We start from the raw sequence: 15,065 nt of genomic DNA, 5'->3' as shown, positions 1-15,065 counted from the left end.
AGATGATGAAGCCAAGACACAGATGATGATGGTAACTTGCGCAAGGCTGGTAAGCTGAGATCCAGCCCCAGGCGTGCCAGTCCCAGGGGCTGCACATTTAACCTAACACTAAAGCGCCTCAGGCGAGAAGTCAGCAGCCCACGTGGTTTAACTGTTTGGAAGGTGCCAAGAAAATCCTTATCCCTCCTGCTTCCAGAATTGCCCCTCAAATAAGCTAGTAATGGGCTCACAATTCTACCACTGAAATAATTACCTTGGCGATGACAAAGCAAACCTCCTAGGAGGATGAGGGGATCTAATACATGGAGCTTGCTACAGAGTGACAGGCTCTAATTTGCCATAGGTCCTTTCTGGAATATGCATAGAAGTGGATCAGTTCCTTCCTAAATCCCCCCAAATTTTCAGCAAGTGGGAGCTGGTGTGGGGCAAAGATGAGAATAAGCTCAAAGTTGGGGATGTGGATAAAAACAGGAGAGAAGCCCGAGTCAACAGCAAAGCACGTTCCAGTTCTGAGAATACCCCACCTTGGCTACTTTCTAGCTCTATAATCAACCACTGCAAGCTCCCACTTCTTCAACTGCGAAACAGAAATAGAAAGAGCTGCATTGTAATCTTTTTGTGTAAATTAAATAAGGTGATGCTTACAAAGCACTTAACACTGTGCCCAACGCACAATATGAACATTAAAATGGCAGCTCTTGTTATAATTATTTCTATTGCACAAGAAAGGAAGGCCCTATCAAGACACTGAGAAGCCAGTGGGCAAGGTGGACAGCTGAGTGAGCAGGAGGAAAGAGACTTGAAGGAGAGAGACTACCTTCATCAACTTTGCAACTATTCTGAGACCTATTTATGTATTCATTCAGTCGTTCATCTGCCATTTTCAACTCAGACCTAATATATGTGGACACTGTGTTGGATGATGTTGTGGGTTGAATCAAGTTGAATCAAGTCCCTCTCCCCCAAAATGTCAAGTCCTAACCCATTACCAAGAATATGAACCTATTTGGAAGTAAGTTATTTGCAGATGTAATCAAGTTAAGACGAGGTCATACCAGATTAGGTTGGGCTGTAATCCAGTTGACCGGTGTGCTTATAAAGAAGAAGAAATATAGACACACACATGGAGAAAAGGGCCATGTGAAGATGAAGGCAGAGATTGCAACAATGTGTTGACAAGCCAAGGAATATCGAGAGCACAGCTGGCAGCAACTAGAAGCTAGGAAAGAAGTGAGAAACAAATTCCCCCCTAAGAACCTCCAGAAGCAACCAACTTTGCTGACACATGGATTTCAGACTTCTGGCCTTCATAACTGTGAGAGAGTAAATTACCCTTGTTTTAAGCCAGCCAGTTTGTGGTCCTTCCTTATAGCAGCCATAGAAAACAAACATAGGTGATAAAACCACAAAGATACAATGAAAACCCAAAGTTCCTATTCTGAAGTCTTTGTTATTCATTTCACCCCCCAAAAGAGGCATACTGTGTTAGACAAGTTTCTCCCCTAGCCCACTAGTGAGGACTCCAGGCATAAGGATATCTTACATGAGTAGGCGGTGTGGAACGCGGATTGTCCCAGCCACAAGTCATATCAGGTCCCTGCCACCCACAGGGCATAGCATTGATGACTGTGAAAAGGAGGATGGCAGGGTGGTGGGGGAGGCAGGGAAAGAAAGCCCGGAAAAAAGAAGGCAGGACTGATGTCTTGTTTTCCATTTCTTCCAAATCCACCATTCCTCATTTCTCCTCTTAATTTCTCCATTTTTTTCTCTTCATGTTTTAAGTTTCTACTCTGGTCCCTCAGATGCCTTCATAGCCTGGTAGACTGGAAAAAGTACGGGTCTTGGTGGCAAGAAGAGTTTGAAGCCCAGTTCCATCACTTACTACTTGTGGGATCTTGGGCAAGTAACACTAACCATCTATGCTTTGGCTTCTTCATCTGTACAATGGGGATAATATGTAACTCATAGTGTTATGTATGTATGTCTGACATACATTATATAATGCATATGTGTATGTATGTAGTGTATGATGGCATACATTGAACAAGATGATATATGCCAAAGCATTTTAAATGTCATGTGAAAAGGACCGCAATCTCATTATACACAGTTCCTAGATTATATGTACAGAAACTCTGGTTTTCAATATTACGTGTCAGGACATACACAGAATTAGCACCAAAAATAAGAACAGTAAATCAGATGCTACATTTAAAGGACCAAAGCCAATATATAAATGCCAATGGATAAATGGCATTGACCTAGCAGTAAACATGGTCTCAACACCAGCACTGAAGATCTCTGTGATATTAGGAAAGATTTTCCATCTCTTGGTTTAAATGATTTGAGTTTCCATCCAGCTCTAAGATTCTATGACTTTATGAAAATGTACACATCAGGCTGTTTGCTCTTATAAAATTACACTTTTAAAAGAGCTCTTTACTTATGGGTCACCCATTACAAATCTAGGGAAAGCTGTGATGCTTGAGGGAATTCTAATAACAAGTGAAGTAGAAAAGCCGCTTGATGTGTGAAATAACCAATGGGCTGCATAACACAGGAAAGGCAAGTCTTCTTAAACAATCCTCTTCTAGTTATTCATAGGAGAAGGCTAATGTCAGACTATCAGAGACACAGGGGTTGGAATACCTTGGAACAAGAGCCAGTAATGAGGGTGAGACACTCTTAATACAGCCCCAAATACAAAGGCAACCAGACAGTTTTTATCTCCTTTTGGAATAATATAAACAAAGGTGGCTGGGTTTACAATAGAAGAGATTGAGCTCCACTTCTGGAAGAACTTCCTACCGGGATACGAGATATGTAAGAAGTTTGGGGAAATCACCTTCTCCTGAGCTTTTCAGTGAGAGACCAAGCAACCAACTTGGTGTCCTGGGTTAAGTGTGTTCAGCAGTGGGAGCATGGACAGAGTGACCTTTTGGAGGTCCCTATCTGCCTGTGTTCTCTCCGTGCTTTCCCTAAGTCAGTTCACAATGGTACAATAATGCCTGCGTGTCACACAACACAATCCGGCTTCCAGTTACCTTGGCAGTTCACATGTTGTCATGCTGCCCATTTTTCCCCTGCTGGCACAGTAGACTCCAAGGTGTAAGTACTGTTTTTATAGATTTTTGCACGTTCAACACTGGTATGTGATAATCACTTTGCATTGCAGTTAGCAAAGAGGAGGAAACGAAACCCACTCCTGAGTTGGAGACGAGAGTGTTGTGTTTCACCCTCCTTGACAGCCAAAAGCCAATTTAGGACTCTGAAAAGCCAAATTTCCGAGGGGGGAAAATGTGGGTATCTTCCTAATTCTCCTGAGCTCACTTAAGGATTGAAATCAGTGTTTGCTGAGGGAGGAAAAAATCAATGAGGATTATTGTTTATGGATCATTTCAGCTGGAGGAACAAGGAAATGGGAGAGTTCATCTGGTTTGCATTTTTTCAACAAGACTCCTAAAAGCTAGCAGGATAATAATCATAAACACTTATTGAGCACTCACCATATTCTAAACCCTTTGCATGAATTAATTCATTTAATCATCACAACAATTTTATGAGGCCCAGAGAGTTTAAGTTATATTCAACCTAACAACACATCTACTGAGTTCCGAGCTGGATTTTAAGCCAAGCAGTCTGGCTCTAGAGCTGAGATAGTTGTTAGCTCCCATACTCTTTGGAAAGAGACATGGATGCAGACCATCCTCAAAGAAGTGGGCCTGTATCCTGCCTTCTTTTGTCCTCTTCCTCCTCAATTCCCTGACCTTTGTACTATAGAACCACACACTTCAGCTGAAAAGAACTTCCTGAGGAGAGGAATCCATTAGCCATGGCCACCAACATCACCATGTCAGAAGTCAGCTCAGTGCTCCCCACAACTCATAGAGCAGCAATCACTGGTATCCTAACCCCATTGTCCCATTGTAGGATTTTTCCCAACCCATAATTATTCTCTCTCTGGGTCAGTAAGTCAATAGAACATTTTTTTAAAAAAGAGTCTCCAAAATGACTCCTTTGCTAAAACTCTTTCCCTCACCCCTGGGGGCTCTCCTCTGAGGTGCTAAAACCCCAGTCAGGGAGTCATCACCATAAATAATGCATCAGGCTTTCACCAAGAATCAGTAAAGCAAGCAGCAGCTCAGAAAAGTCCATTATCCCCCCATGGTTCATAACTGGGCGTTGTGATTAATCCATTTATCTGCTATTCAGATGAACACCCCATAGTAAGAGTCAGTAATTACAGAATATTGAATAGGTACATGAATAACCAAAATGTACCCATGTTTTGAGTTGCTGCAGCAACTTGATTCCCAGAATCTTTACTCATTTTGAGTTTTAAAGGTCCACAATAGCAGAAGTGCAGCAGAGGAGTGGGAGATAGGAAGCCCAATTTTCAGAAAGTCATGAGTGACTAAAACCCAGAAGGCTCACCGAGCTTACGTGGGCATAATCACATGAATCAGTTCAGTCAACAATTATCAACATTTATTATTTACTGTGTGTCAGGCACCGTGTTAGGAACAGGGTATACCAAAAAAAAAAAAAGTTCATTATCTAACTGAAGAAATAGACATATAAAAAGGCAATCAACTTATAACAGGAAAAATGAGACGTGTGTTAAGAACACAGAAGAAGGAGAATGAGTAGTCACTCCTCATGAGCATGGAGGATAAGTGGAGATCTGGGTAGGGTGCCCAGAGGAAATGACCTTTGAGTTGAGTGTTGCAGGTTGAGGAGGATTTTTTTTCCAGAGAAGGGGAAAGAGCAGCCCAGGCAGAGGGGCCAGTATGCACAAAAGCATTCAGGCAGGAAGTGGTTTATACAGAGAATTGCACTGGGCAGGTATTAAAGGATTTTTACACTATACTAGGAAAACTGGGCTTTATCTTGTATCCTGTACGCAATAGGGCAACATGGTAAGTTTTTAAAGAGATGTGTGATCATGAGCAGATCGTGCTTCGGATAACCCTTTGAGCAGTGATAATGAGGCGGGACTAGAGAAGAGGACCTGCGGTTGAGAGGCTATTGCCGTAGTGAGGGCAAAAGTGAAAATGACCTGCCTTGGGCACTGATAGTGAGCTGAATAGGATAGTAAGACAGAACAGTCAGGCCAGAGGCTTTGCAGACTTTTCAGAAGGCCATATCAGAAAGTTTCTGATGATATGTGGGGAGCAGAGGTGATAATTCCTCTAGCTGAGGAGGAGAAGCATATCAAGGAACCCAATAAAGCATAAATGGAACTAACATTGCTTCATGTGTACCCTGTGCCAGGGGCTGTCAGAGTATTTCCTTATATACTATGCCTTCTCTGTACCATAAAGGGAACCAGCTCAAGTGAACACACAGGGGTACTGAAGTCAAAGTAGTTAAAGAGTGCACTCAGGGCCACCCAGAACATACTGTGCTCACCAAGCCCATGCCCTTGATATTCCCACTGCCCCAGCTCTGAACTTCACTTAATGAGGGAGGCTTTGCTCACAATATGAGTAGCTTTATTCTTCACTTTCTCCCTCCTGCCTGACAATTAGAATGTCCCTCCCTGTTTTTACCTTGTGTACCTATTTTTCATGTCATGTGAAAAACACTTTCTCCCATCATCCTTGCCTACCCCCAACATTGCCTCTCTCCCTTCCAAAGTATCTCTGTCCTCCCCACTCCTCACCCACTCCTATTCACACATGACATCTTTTTGGAAGTAAGTGTAGGGCAAAGGACAACGAGTCAGAAGTGGTGGCAGTCTGTGTCCCAGGGCTGTCCTAGCCCAGCAGGTGACTCTCAGAAACTGCTTGATCTCGCAGCCCCAGTGGCCTCACATAAAATGGGGACTTGAAATGAATACTAACCTTTGCTTACCTCACAGGATTATTGTAAGAGGAAAGGAGATAAAGTGCTTGCAAACAACAGTAACAAAAGGCAGGAAAAGGTGCTACAGAATTATCTGAATTATTGGGCACTGTGGTCCACCAGACTGTGAGCTCCTTATGGGCAGGGGCCTGGGGTTGCCTCCATCTTTCAATCAGGAGTATCTAATTATTCCTGGTACAGAGTCAGTCTCTGATAAAGACGTTATATTAGCAACAAGGACCACTACCACCATCAACACACACACACACACACACACACACACACACACACAGGTGTCCTTTCCTCTCTCTCTCACCATAATGCAGGCAAAGCCATAATACCTCCACTTTTGGAAGTACTGCTCTAGTCCTGGTGTATTCCAAAAACAGCCAGTTCCTGGAGGAAAACCAAGTGATTGTCACGCGCCTGGATGCCTCCACTGGGCACGTTTGACCAAGTCTGAATCTTCTCCCTCTCAAGGGAAGTTGCTAAGAACTGAACCCCCAGACTCACTGCTCTCCAAAGAGCTCCAGCTGGGTCTGTCCCTCCCCACCCCCACCTTTGTGCCAGGCATGCGACGTGTTTTATTTTTTTTTTCTCGCAGGAGCTCAGCCGCCTCTACTGCTGTTTTCATTGATGCCTTGAGCAGAGCTGGCATGTGCAACTGCTGAGAAGGGGGAGCTTGGAGCCGCGGGGGAAGCAAGTAAAAATAGCCTGGCGCGCATCGCTCTGCCTGCTCTGGACGCCTTTAACCCTGGCCAAGGTGGGGAGCTCAGCAGCCGCTCCTGCACACTGCGGAATCTGGCAGGGGTCTGCATCCAGACCCCGCGCAACAGCCGGGGTCGGGCGGGGTGAGGGGGGCTTAGGGACCCGTGAAAACTTTTTTTAGAAACCGCGAGGGGGGAGGGAAGAGCCGGAGAAAGCTGTTTCTTGCTTCCAGAGCTCCAGCCACCTGGCTGCAGGGACTGTGACATGCCCACTGGTTCAATACTTTACGGAAGTGCAGCCTTGACTCTGAGCTATTTTTAGCAACCTCTTCTGCGGGTGGGTGATCAGAGGGAGGAATGCGAGGGGATTGGTAAGGCTAGCTCTCTGCTGTGAGGCTAGGCGCCTTTGCTGGCTGGGGAAGAGGAAGTGTCCAGGGGACTGTAGGCATGCTGGCTTTGCCCTAACTCAAGGAGACAACATTAGCTACTGAATGCCCAAGCCCCAGAGCGTGTTTGTTTTTCGAAATCGACAATTGCCAGATGCATGCTGCTTCTAGTGTCTCAGAGAATGGGGATTTTAAAAGCTTTGCTGCCTATGCTGTGGGATAATGGTTAGCTGCAGTTAAGACCTTACTGAAGAAGATCGGAAGGGTCTCCGCACCTTTTTGCATTCCAGCAAGACAGAGGGACAATCCCCGCGCCACACCTCCATCCCCGCCCCACGCTGCATATGGGTAACCATATGTGAAATGTACGGCAGCCCCACCAGACACCAGGCTATTAATAGAGCCCGGGAGTTTGCTCTCTGTCTTTTTCCTGCCACCGAGTAAGGGATGATCTTCACACACATACCCCACTCCGCCCCCACCTCGGCGCACCGTTTCTCCAGGAAGGTAAGGGGGCTGCCCACGCTGATCCCCTTCGTGACTACAGGTGCCTAGAGCCAACGGACTAGTCCAGTTGTATCTACAGCAGGGTCAGTGCGAGGCCAAGGAATTACAGCCTCCAGTCTCGGGACGCAAAACTCAGCAGGGCTCTTTGAGGCTCAGGGCCAACACAAGAGCAGAGAAAGGGCAGCTATTGGGCTGTCGAAGGCGGGGGGCAAGAGCTCAATTTGTGGAGGTAGAGCGACCTCCTCCAAAGCTGCTGCGGGACGAGTGGCTACAGACCCATTTCTCGCTGCAGCCCACGGCGCGCAGCCCCCACCCGGCGCGGGCTCGGCAGCTGCAGGAGCGGGTGCTGTCCCTGGTTCTGAAGGTGGCCGCGGCCAGTGCTCCCTACTCGGGTTTAGCGCCCCCGAGGCGGCTCAAACGTTCGAGGACTGCAGACCTCTTCCGTGCCGGATCTGGGCGGGAGGGTCTATTGGTGGTGCCCAAGTCCCACCACCGGCTCGGTTTGCCCCCAACCGCCCGCCGCCCCCCCCCCCCCATCAAAAGGCCCGGAGCTCTCCGCGGTGCTGCGGGGACTGAGAGCTGGGAACTGACTCGAGCTTGAAGGGTAAAGCTGAGGCAGCGGCTGGAGACGGTCAAGGCACTGCAGGGAGCAAACGTGGCCCCAGGATCACCCATCCCAGCTTTGCACAAATCCGGGACTCTGGACCCCTAATGCAGCCCAGAGGAGAGGGCAGGGGAGCGCTGCTGCCCAGGGTTTGGGACTTGGGGAAAGAGAAGCGAGCGGCGGGTGGCAGGAGAGGGAGATGGGGTGAGAGCGACTCTTTTGCATTTTCAAGAGGGAGGGGACCTGAGACATGCACTGTCTTTCCCCCACCACACACACACACACACACACACACACACACACACACGGCCGGCAGAAGCAAGCGGGATGGAGCAGGGGAAAGTTTGGCACTAGGTGCAGAGCGCCGGCGCGGCGGCGGCGGCGACAGCGACGGCGGCGCGGTGGTCCGGGGTGGGCTGCCGGGGTCGCGGAGAGCCCCAGCCCTCTCGCCTCCTTACCTCGGTGTTCTCGGCAGCGTTCTCCGCCATTTTCCTCCTTAGGAGCAGGCAGCGGGAGGAGTGTTTCATGCCCATAAGAGCCAGCAAGGGTTTGGTGATACAGAGATAGTAGAGAAAGAGAGAGCTGGTGTAGCTTTAAAAGAGAGAGAGAATGGGAGAAAAAAAAAAAAAAAAAAAAACCAACCCAGCCCCTCTGCTGGAGCGTCAGCCGATACAATCAACTACGGTTGAGTCTTTTCTGCAGTCTCCACTTTGTTTTATTTTCCTCCCTTCTCATCTGCTTCGGATTCCTTCACACAGTTTCAAGTTCTTCTCGCGCACCCGACCCCCTCCCCGCCCCTCTCCACCCGCGCTGCGGGCTAAGCTGGAGGGAGGCAGCCCCGAAGGCTCCGCGGCAGCGGCGGCGTCTCCTCTCGTGGCTGCTCGCAAAGTCCGGCCGGCCGGAGGCAGCCACCAACTCCTCTCAACTTCTGCAGATCGGCTGGGCGAAGCAACACGCTTCCTGCGCGTCTCTCCTAGGGGCTGAGCCGGGTGAGTGGGGGCGGGGTAGGAGGTTCGGTAGAGCGGGCGGTGGCTGGGCGCAGACGGAGGGCCCCCAGCGCCCCCGGGCCCACCACCTCCCCCAGGCTCCAGGGGTCTCTTGGCCGCCTCCACTGCCGGGCGCTGTGCACAACTTGAGCGAGGGCAAGGGCCGCGTGGACGCTGCAGGGCCACGCGGGAGGCTCGCAGAAAGCGGGGCGCCGGAGCTGGGCTCTTGCAGGTTCTTAGACCCGAGTGTTCGTCCTCCCACCGAGGACAAGCTCTGGGCAAGATTGGGCCATAGTTACCTCGCCCCCACCCCACCCCACCCCCCAACTCCCCAGCTCCTCCGTCAATTCTTGGTTCCTTCCTTGACGAATTACGGTTTCGGGAGCGAAGGGGTGGGTGTCTGGGTGAGGGAGGGTCCTTAACTCCTTCAACTCTTGGACTAAGTGTGCTATCATCTCTCCTTTTCTCCCACTGACCCTGTCCAGGCACTTGGGGCTCCAAGCCTCTATTAGGCTGAGAGGTTGGGCCAGAGGTTCAGCCAGAGGTGGTTTGGGAAAGACGGTAGGAGAAAGTCAAATGGATGAGCCTGCAGTCCTGTTCCCCCTACCTCAGTCTTCCCTATCAGCCCCCTGCCCACACATTTCTCTTCTCCCTCCTCACCCCTCCCCCATCATCACCAGATTTTGAAGTCCCTTTTATGGGAGAGAGGGAGGATGTCACGTACCCATTAGGATTCTCTTGATCCTTTTTTAAGGGAGTTTGGGCGGCAGCAGGGGGTGTGAATTTTTATACAATGCATTCCTGTCTTCACTTTGAGAGCTTTTTTTCTCTGTCTTACTGGCCATCTGTCAGGCGGGTGGGAAATAGAACAAGGGGGGGCACTCTGTCTCTCCCTTTGCAACAGGCCAGTCAGGCTGGACTTCTTCAAAGACAGCTGCACTTTCAAGCTTTCAACCCAGAAGTCAAGGACAGGGACCTGAAAGATGCTCCTGAGCACCCTGGCTCTCTTCACTTCAACCCTGTACTTACATAGGGAGATCAGTCCTGCATGCATGCCCTATTTGTTTTTATCATCACCTTTGACAGCCAGGAAATGTGAGCCTAGTTGTCCTCAACTAACCTCAGAGTCCATTGAAGAAATGGGCCAGAATCTAAAGATGCCTCCATCACCTGATCCTAGGGGAAAGAGAGGATGCAGTGCAATAAGTGGAGGAGGGAGAGAAGTGGGAGTGGAGAGTAAAAAGAGTGAAAAGACAATGGGCAACAGGCTTGAGTTAATGGACTCCTGTGTGTGTGTGTGTGTGTGTGTGTGTGTCTGTGTGTGTCTGTGTGTGTCTGTGTGTGTGTGTCTGTGTGTGTGTCTCATGGAAGGAGTGAATGTAAATGAAAGAATGAGCCTAACTCCTTAACCTTTTCCTTTCCCAGACCACAAACTTTGACTAGTGTTGGGGGTGAGTGAGCAAAATCTTTCTCAACACCTGGTCATCCTCCTTCCTTTCACATTCTGCCAACATGCAGAAAGTTGTAGGTGGGTGAATGAGATGAATCTAAAGAATGACTTTTACCCTCTTGAACCCCATCTTATCTTAGCATCTTTCTCAGAAACAAAAGATTGAGACATCTCATCCCCTGCCATGAGAGTCTCAATACTCATACAATCAATGAAAATCAGAAAGGGAAGGATCCTCACAGCATTTTGGTCCTCTAATCTTACAAATAAGGACCCTGAGATCAGAGTAAGGAGGACATTTGTCCATGATCCTTCAGCCAGCTGAGGGAACATCTGAGAGCAGCTTCCCAGCTTCCTGACTTTCAGTTCAACACTCTCCCCCCCGACCTCACCCCACACTGCTTCTGCCTGTGCAGTGCATCCATTCTGTGACTAACCAGGGAGGAGGGGAGCTGAGACAAGCTCCCACCGAAATAGGCTGCTGCCTGTGCGTGATTATGTTGCTATGAGAACCTCAGTGGGTGTGTTTCCTCCGTTCTCTGTTGAAATCTTTTGCTTGGCTTGGCTTCTCCCCAAGCACAGACACAGTTCCCCTTAGAATGGGGAGCAGAGAGGCTGAGATAGAGAGCTGCATTCTTCTGGCAAGATTTTCTATTCCAGCCCATCCAACCCAGAGCCAACCTGGGGCTCCAAGTGAGGAGCCTAGGCTACCAAGGTGGTTCCATAATGGCTGGAGTGAAGGTAGATACTCCAGTTCTCTGTTGAGCCATCTTGGAGCAGAGTTGTTATTCCTGCTATGCTCCCACCTAATTACAAATTCACAAGCAAAAGAATTGTTACCTGAAGAGACTAAGTTCTGGCGTACTTTATTACACAGTCAAAGATTACCTGAACATTCATCTCCTACACTTGCGAAAATGATGCATGAAAAGTGCCTAGCACATAAGTAGGCATCCCACTACCTCACCATTCACAGGAATTCAGTCTTTCTCCCTCTCTTTTGCATAAATATATTAGCATAGTTTCACAAGATTAATTTCATCATTCCACAAAGAATTTACTGGGCATCTGTTATATGCCTAGCTCATTAATAAACACTGGGCTTGGGGCGCCTGGGTGGCTCAGTCGTTAAGCGTCTGCCTTCAGCTCAGGTCATGATCCCAGAGTCCTGGGATCAAGCCCCGCATTAGGCTCCCTGCTCCGCGGGAAGCCTGCTTCTCCCTCTCCCATTCCCCCTGCTTGTATTCCCTCTCTCGCGGTGTCTCTCTCTGTCAAATAAATAAATAAAATCTTAAAAAAAAAAATAAACACTGGGCTTGACAATAGGCAACAAAAGGTATTGGATTGACCATTGAGGAGCTCTGAATTTAGTCACCTTGGATGTTTTGGAAGTGTATAGAATTTTCATAGAAGAGCTTTAGGAGGGATTTTGGTGGGAGGCAAGAAGATACATGAGATGACAAGAGATGTAGGTTGTTCACTAAGATGTAAGTTAAATAGATGGTCTGGGACAATATACCCTACCATGTAGAGGTGTCCTGAAGACACATTTTGCTTATGTCTTCAGTGCAGCAAAATGCATTGACTAGTACATGTAAAGTACGTAGGATAATGCTTGGCTCATGTTAAGACCACAAACGTTGTGTTAACGTTTGCTAGGCCCTGTCCTAGGCTCTGAGTCAAACTTTATAGAGCACTTATTAGATGCCAGAGATTCATCTAGACTTAATATGTCCTCATGCAGTTCTTTTGACAACTCTTTTCAGAGAGTACTGTTATTATCCCTAAAAAACAGGTGAGAACACAAAAACACAGAGAGTTGCCCAAGTGACAGAGTCAGGATTCAAATCCAGGATGCTTTATTCTACAGCATGACCTTTAAGAGGTTAACCAGATTCTGTGAACAAGAGAACAAGTGGTTCTCAAACTTGGCACAGTGGAATCATCTGGGGAGCTTTAAAAATACCAGTGCTTTGGTTCAACCCCCAGAAAGGATGATTTAGTGAGGCCTGGCATCAGGATTTTGTTTTAATTCTCTAGTTGATTCTAATGTGCAGTCATGGTTGAGGACAATTGGATAAGTATATGTGGAAAAGATGAAAGGACCCACAGAGAAAGAAGGTCCTTAAGTTATAGAAAGGGCCCCCCAAAACTAAGGAACCCCCACGGTATAGAAAGGTCCATCTCTAACACAGAGGTTCTTGAGAGCCATGAAGTTCTTGAGAGTGAAAATGTGCTGATGGTTGAACCAGCATGCAAAGGTTGGAATGAGACTCTTGGGAAGGACTATTAATTGGAAAAGTTATCTAGCTTTGTGAGATGCCACAGAGAAGTGAATTTCCTGCCACTGGAAGGGTTCAGTCAGACTATTTGGCATAGCTGTTGCAGTGGAACTGCAAACCCTAGAAGGTTGAACAAGGTTTCTAAGGTTCCATTCACCCTATGGGCCGACTCCAGAATTGTCTCCTCTCATTTCTGAGCCCTCTAGGAGGTGAAGACTGTGTAGTTGGTTCAACTTCAGGAGCCAGTCAACACTTCGTTGCTTCCCAAAATCCAATGCCCCTGCCATCAGGATGCAATGTCTCTTGCAGACTGTGCTGTCTGGGAAAGCCCAGACTCTGGCTCATTCAAATATGATTGTTGCAATAAAAGATGTATAAGATATGTCATGTGGCTTCTCCCTCCTTCTCCTAGGAGAACCTCACATACGGCCTGGGCTCACATATGGCCACGGCATGCTGCAGTGAATCCATGGCTCCTCAAGAATCAGACCACAGGCGTGATCCATCACCACCTCATGGCAGCTCACCCAGCAGTGTTCTTAGTGTCTTCTGGGCCAGATGGGAGCCATGCCAAGGCTGCAGCAGCCGGCTAGCTACCTGGCTGAGCCTCCATGCAGCCCCACACCTGGGCAGTTCTCCTGCACAAAAGCCTCTGCAGTCCTATTTCTCCCTAACACAAGGGCAAATTATTTCTTAAACTACATCCCAAAGAACAACTTGCAAGAGTGTCACCAGCACCTACAAAGTTTGGGTTTCTTTCTTTTTTTTTTCCTTTTGCCATTAAAACCAGAATGTTATTCTTTCTTGCTCTGATAATGTCTGAGTAAATCAATTCAGCATTGTTTTGTACTAGATATGGAAGTGTTTGGTTTGATTATTTATTCTAACAATTCTTCAGAGGCATTTTCTTAGTAGTTCTACATTAATAGCTAAATCCTTGGTGTTCTATGCCCCTAAAAAATTGAATACCATTGTTACCTGCCTTTCTCTCAGGGTGAGGAGGACTCAGAAAGACATCTAGATTTTCTCAGTGGTCTATGATGGAACTGGAACTTCTTCAGAGAAGGGCCCTGAAAGAAGGATATAGTAGTAGAAACATAAAGGTATTTAAATAGTCCTTCTAAAATGCTATTACAGTAGAAATTAGCTTTTTCCTCTTGGTGGAAGTTGTATACTCCACTCCTCTCCTCCTTTTCAAATCTTTCATAAAGGCTTACTTTTTTTCTGGAAAATCCCTCCTGAACCCTCCATGGCTAACTAGAAATCAATTCAGTTTATCCAGTGCAGTAACTCAATACAAATTTGCTTCCATTAGCCCTTATATTAAGTACTAGGACCCAAGCACTCTGCTAGGCATTCTGGACTAAAACATAAAGGACATATCCCTACCCTGATGACACATCTTCTCCCAGGAAAAGTTGGTAATGGATTCAAGTCCTTTCAAGGGTAATATGGATTGGTTCTAAAAGGTTAAATATAGCTATAATCATTGGTCACATAGGCCCTGTGAAGTATCTATAGATATGGACAGACAGATCCTGGAAGCTATAGGGTCTGGACCAGAAGCATAGTAGCCTCCATTCAAGTAAGGTTGGGGACACATTCTCTATCAAAATTCTAAAGTTCCTGTGTGCCTCTGAAACTTTTATGGGTAAGAAGTTTTCAGCCTTGCTCCTGCCCCAGACACATTATATACTGATGTCACTTGAGGCATGACACATTATGACCTACCTTAGTGCAGGGTTGATCTCTGGTGTCTCAGGGATAGCCCCACCTGAAAATGCACAGTGAATGGACGTAGCTAAACAAAGCTGTGCTTGATTCCATCTGTTTCCTTTCTGGACCACTTAACCACCCTTATCTCTTTCTTCGCTTCCCAGAGGAAAGAGCATGAGCTTTGTGGTCTTACAGCCCAGTAGGTTAACCTCCCCATCTGTGTGAAAATGGCTTAATGGTGATCTTGCTCTGGCAGAAGGGCATGACAATAAAATAAGCCAATGTAGATGAAACACCTAGCATAGTTCCTAGGAAATAGTGTTCTAATAAAAGTTAGTTTCCTTCCCAGCATCTCATCATACAAGACCATGTGTCTACCTACATGAGATAGAGACACAGCACCATGTGGAGAAAGAGTGTACTGCAGGGGTCAACAGACCTGTGCGCTAGTCCCAGCTCCAGCATTAAATAGGTGGGTGGCTTTGAGAAAGTCACTTTACCTCTTGAGCCCATTTCTTTAAAAGAGGAGGTTTGTAGGAGACAAGCCCTACATCCCCTTTCTGCTTTGTCATTTTATGCA

The 15,065-nt window shown here is 47.3% G+C and overlaps 1 protein-coding gene and 2 long non-coding RNA genes across 3 annotated transcripts in view; 2 read left to right on the top strand and 1 right to left on the bottom strand.

Annotated features, from left to right (window-relative positions):
* The window catches only part of PRMT8 (protein arginine methyltransferase 8), an 85,133-nt gene extending 76,491 nt beyond the window's left edge, over nt 1-8,642 (bottom strand). The window contains exon 1 of the mRNA XM_036082099.2: nt 8,510-8,642. Coding sequence (XP_035937992.1) covers nt 8,510-8,584 — 75 coding nt within the window. The 5' untranslated portion in view covers nt 8,585-8,642. The remainder of the gene's footprint in view (nt 1-8,509) is intronic.
* Nucleotides 1-15,065, top strand: part of LOC144382337 (uncharacterized) — a 1,106,857-nt gene that overhangs the window by 776,790 nt on the left and 315,002 nt on the right. The gene's annotated exons all lie outside the window — the stretch shown is intronic.
* LOC118529305 (uncharacterized) lies at nt 8,901-13,623 on the top strand. The gene is made up of 2 exons (XR_004914048.2): nt 8,901-9,040; nt 13,182-13,623. It is a non-coding gene; the product is annotated as an uncharacterized LOC118529305 (long non-coding RNA).

The sequence above is a fragment of the Halichoerus grypus genome, chromosome 6, assembly GCF_964656455.1.
Source record: "Halichoerus grypus chromosome 6, mHalGry1.hap1.1, whole genome shotgun sequence".
Classification (NCBI taxonomy): Eukaryota; Metazoa; Chordata; class Mammalia; order Carnivora; family Phocidae; genus Halichoerus; species Halichoerus grypus.
This window is presented reverse-complemented; position numbering and strand designations above follow the sequence as displayed.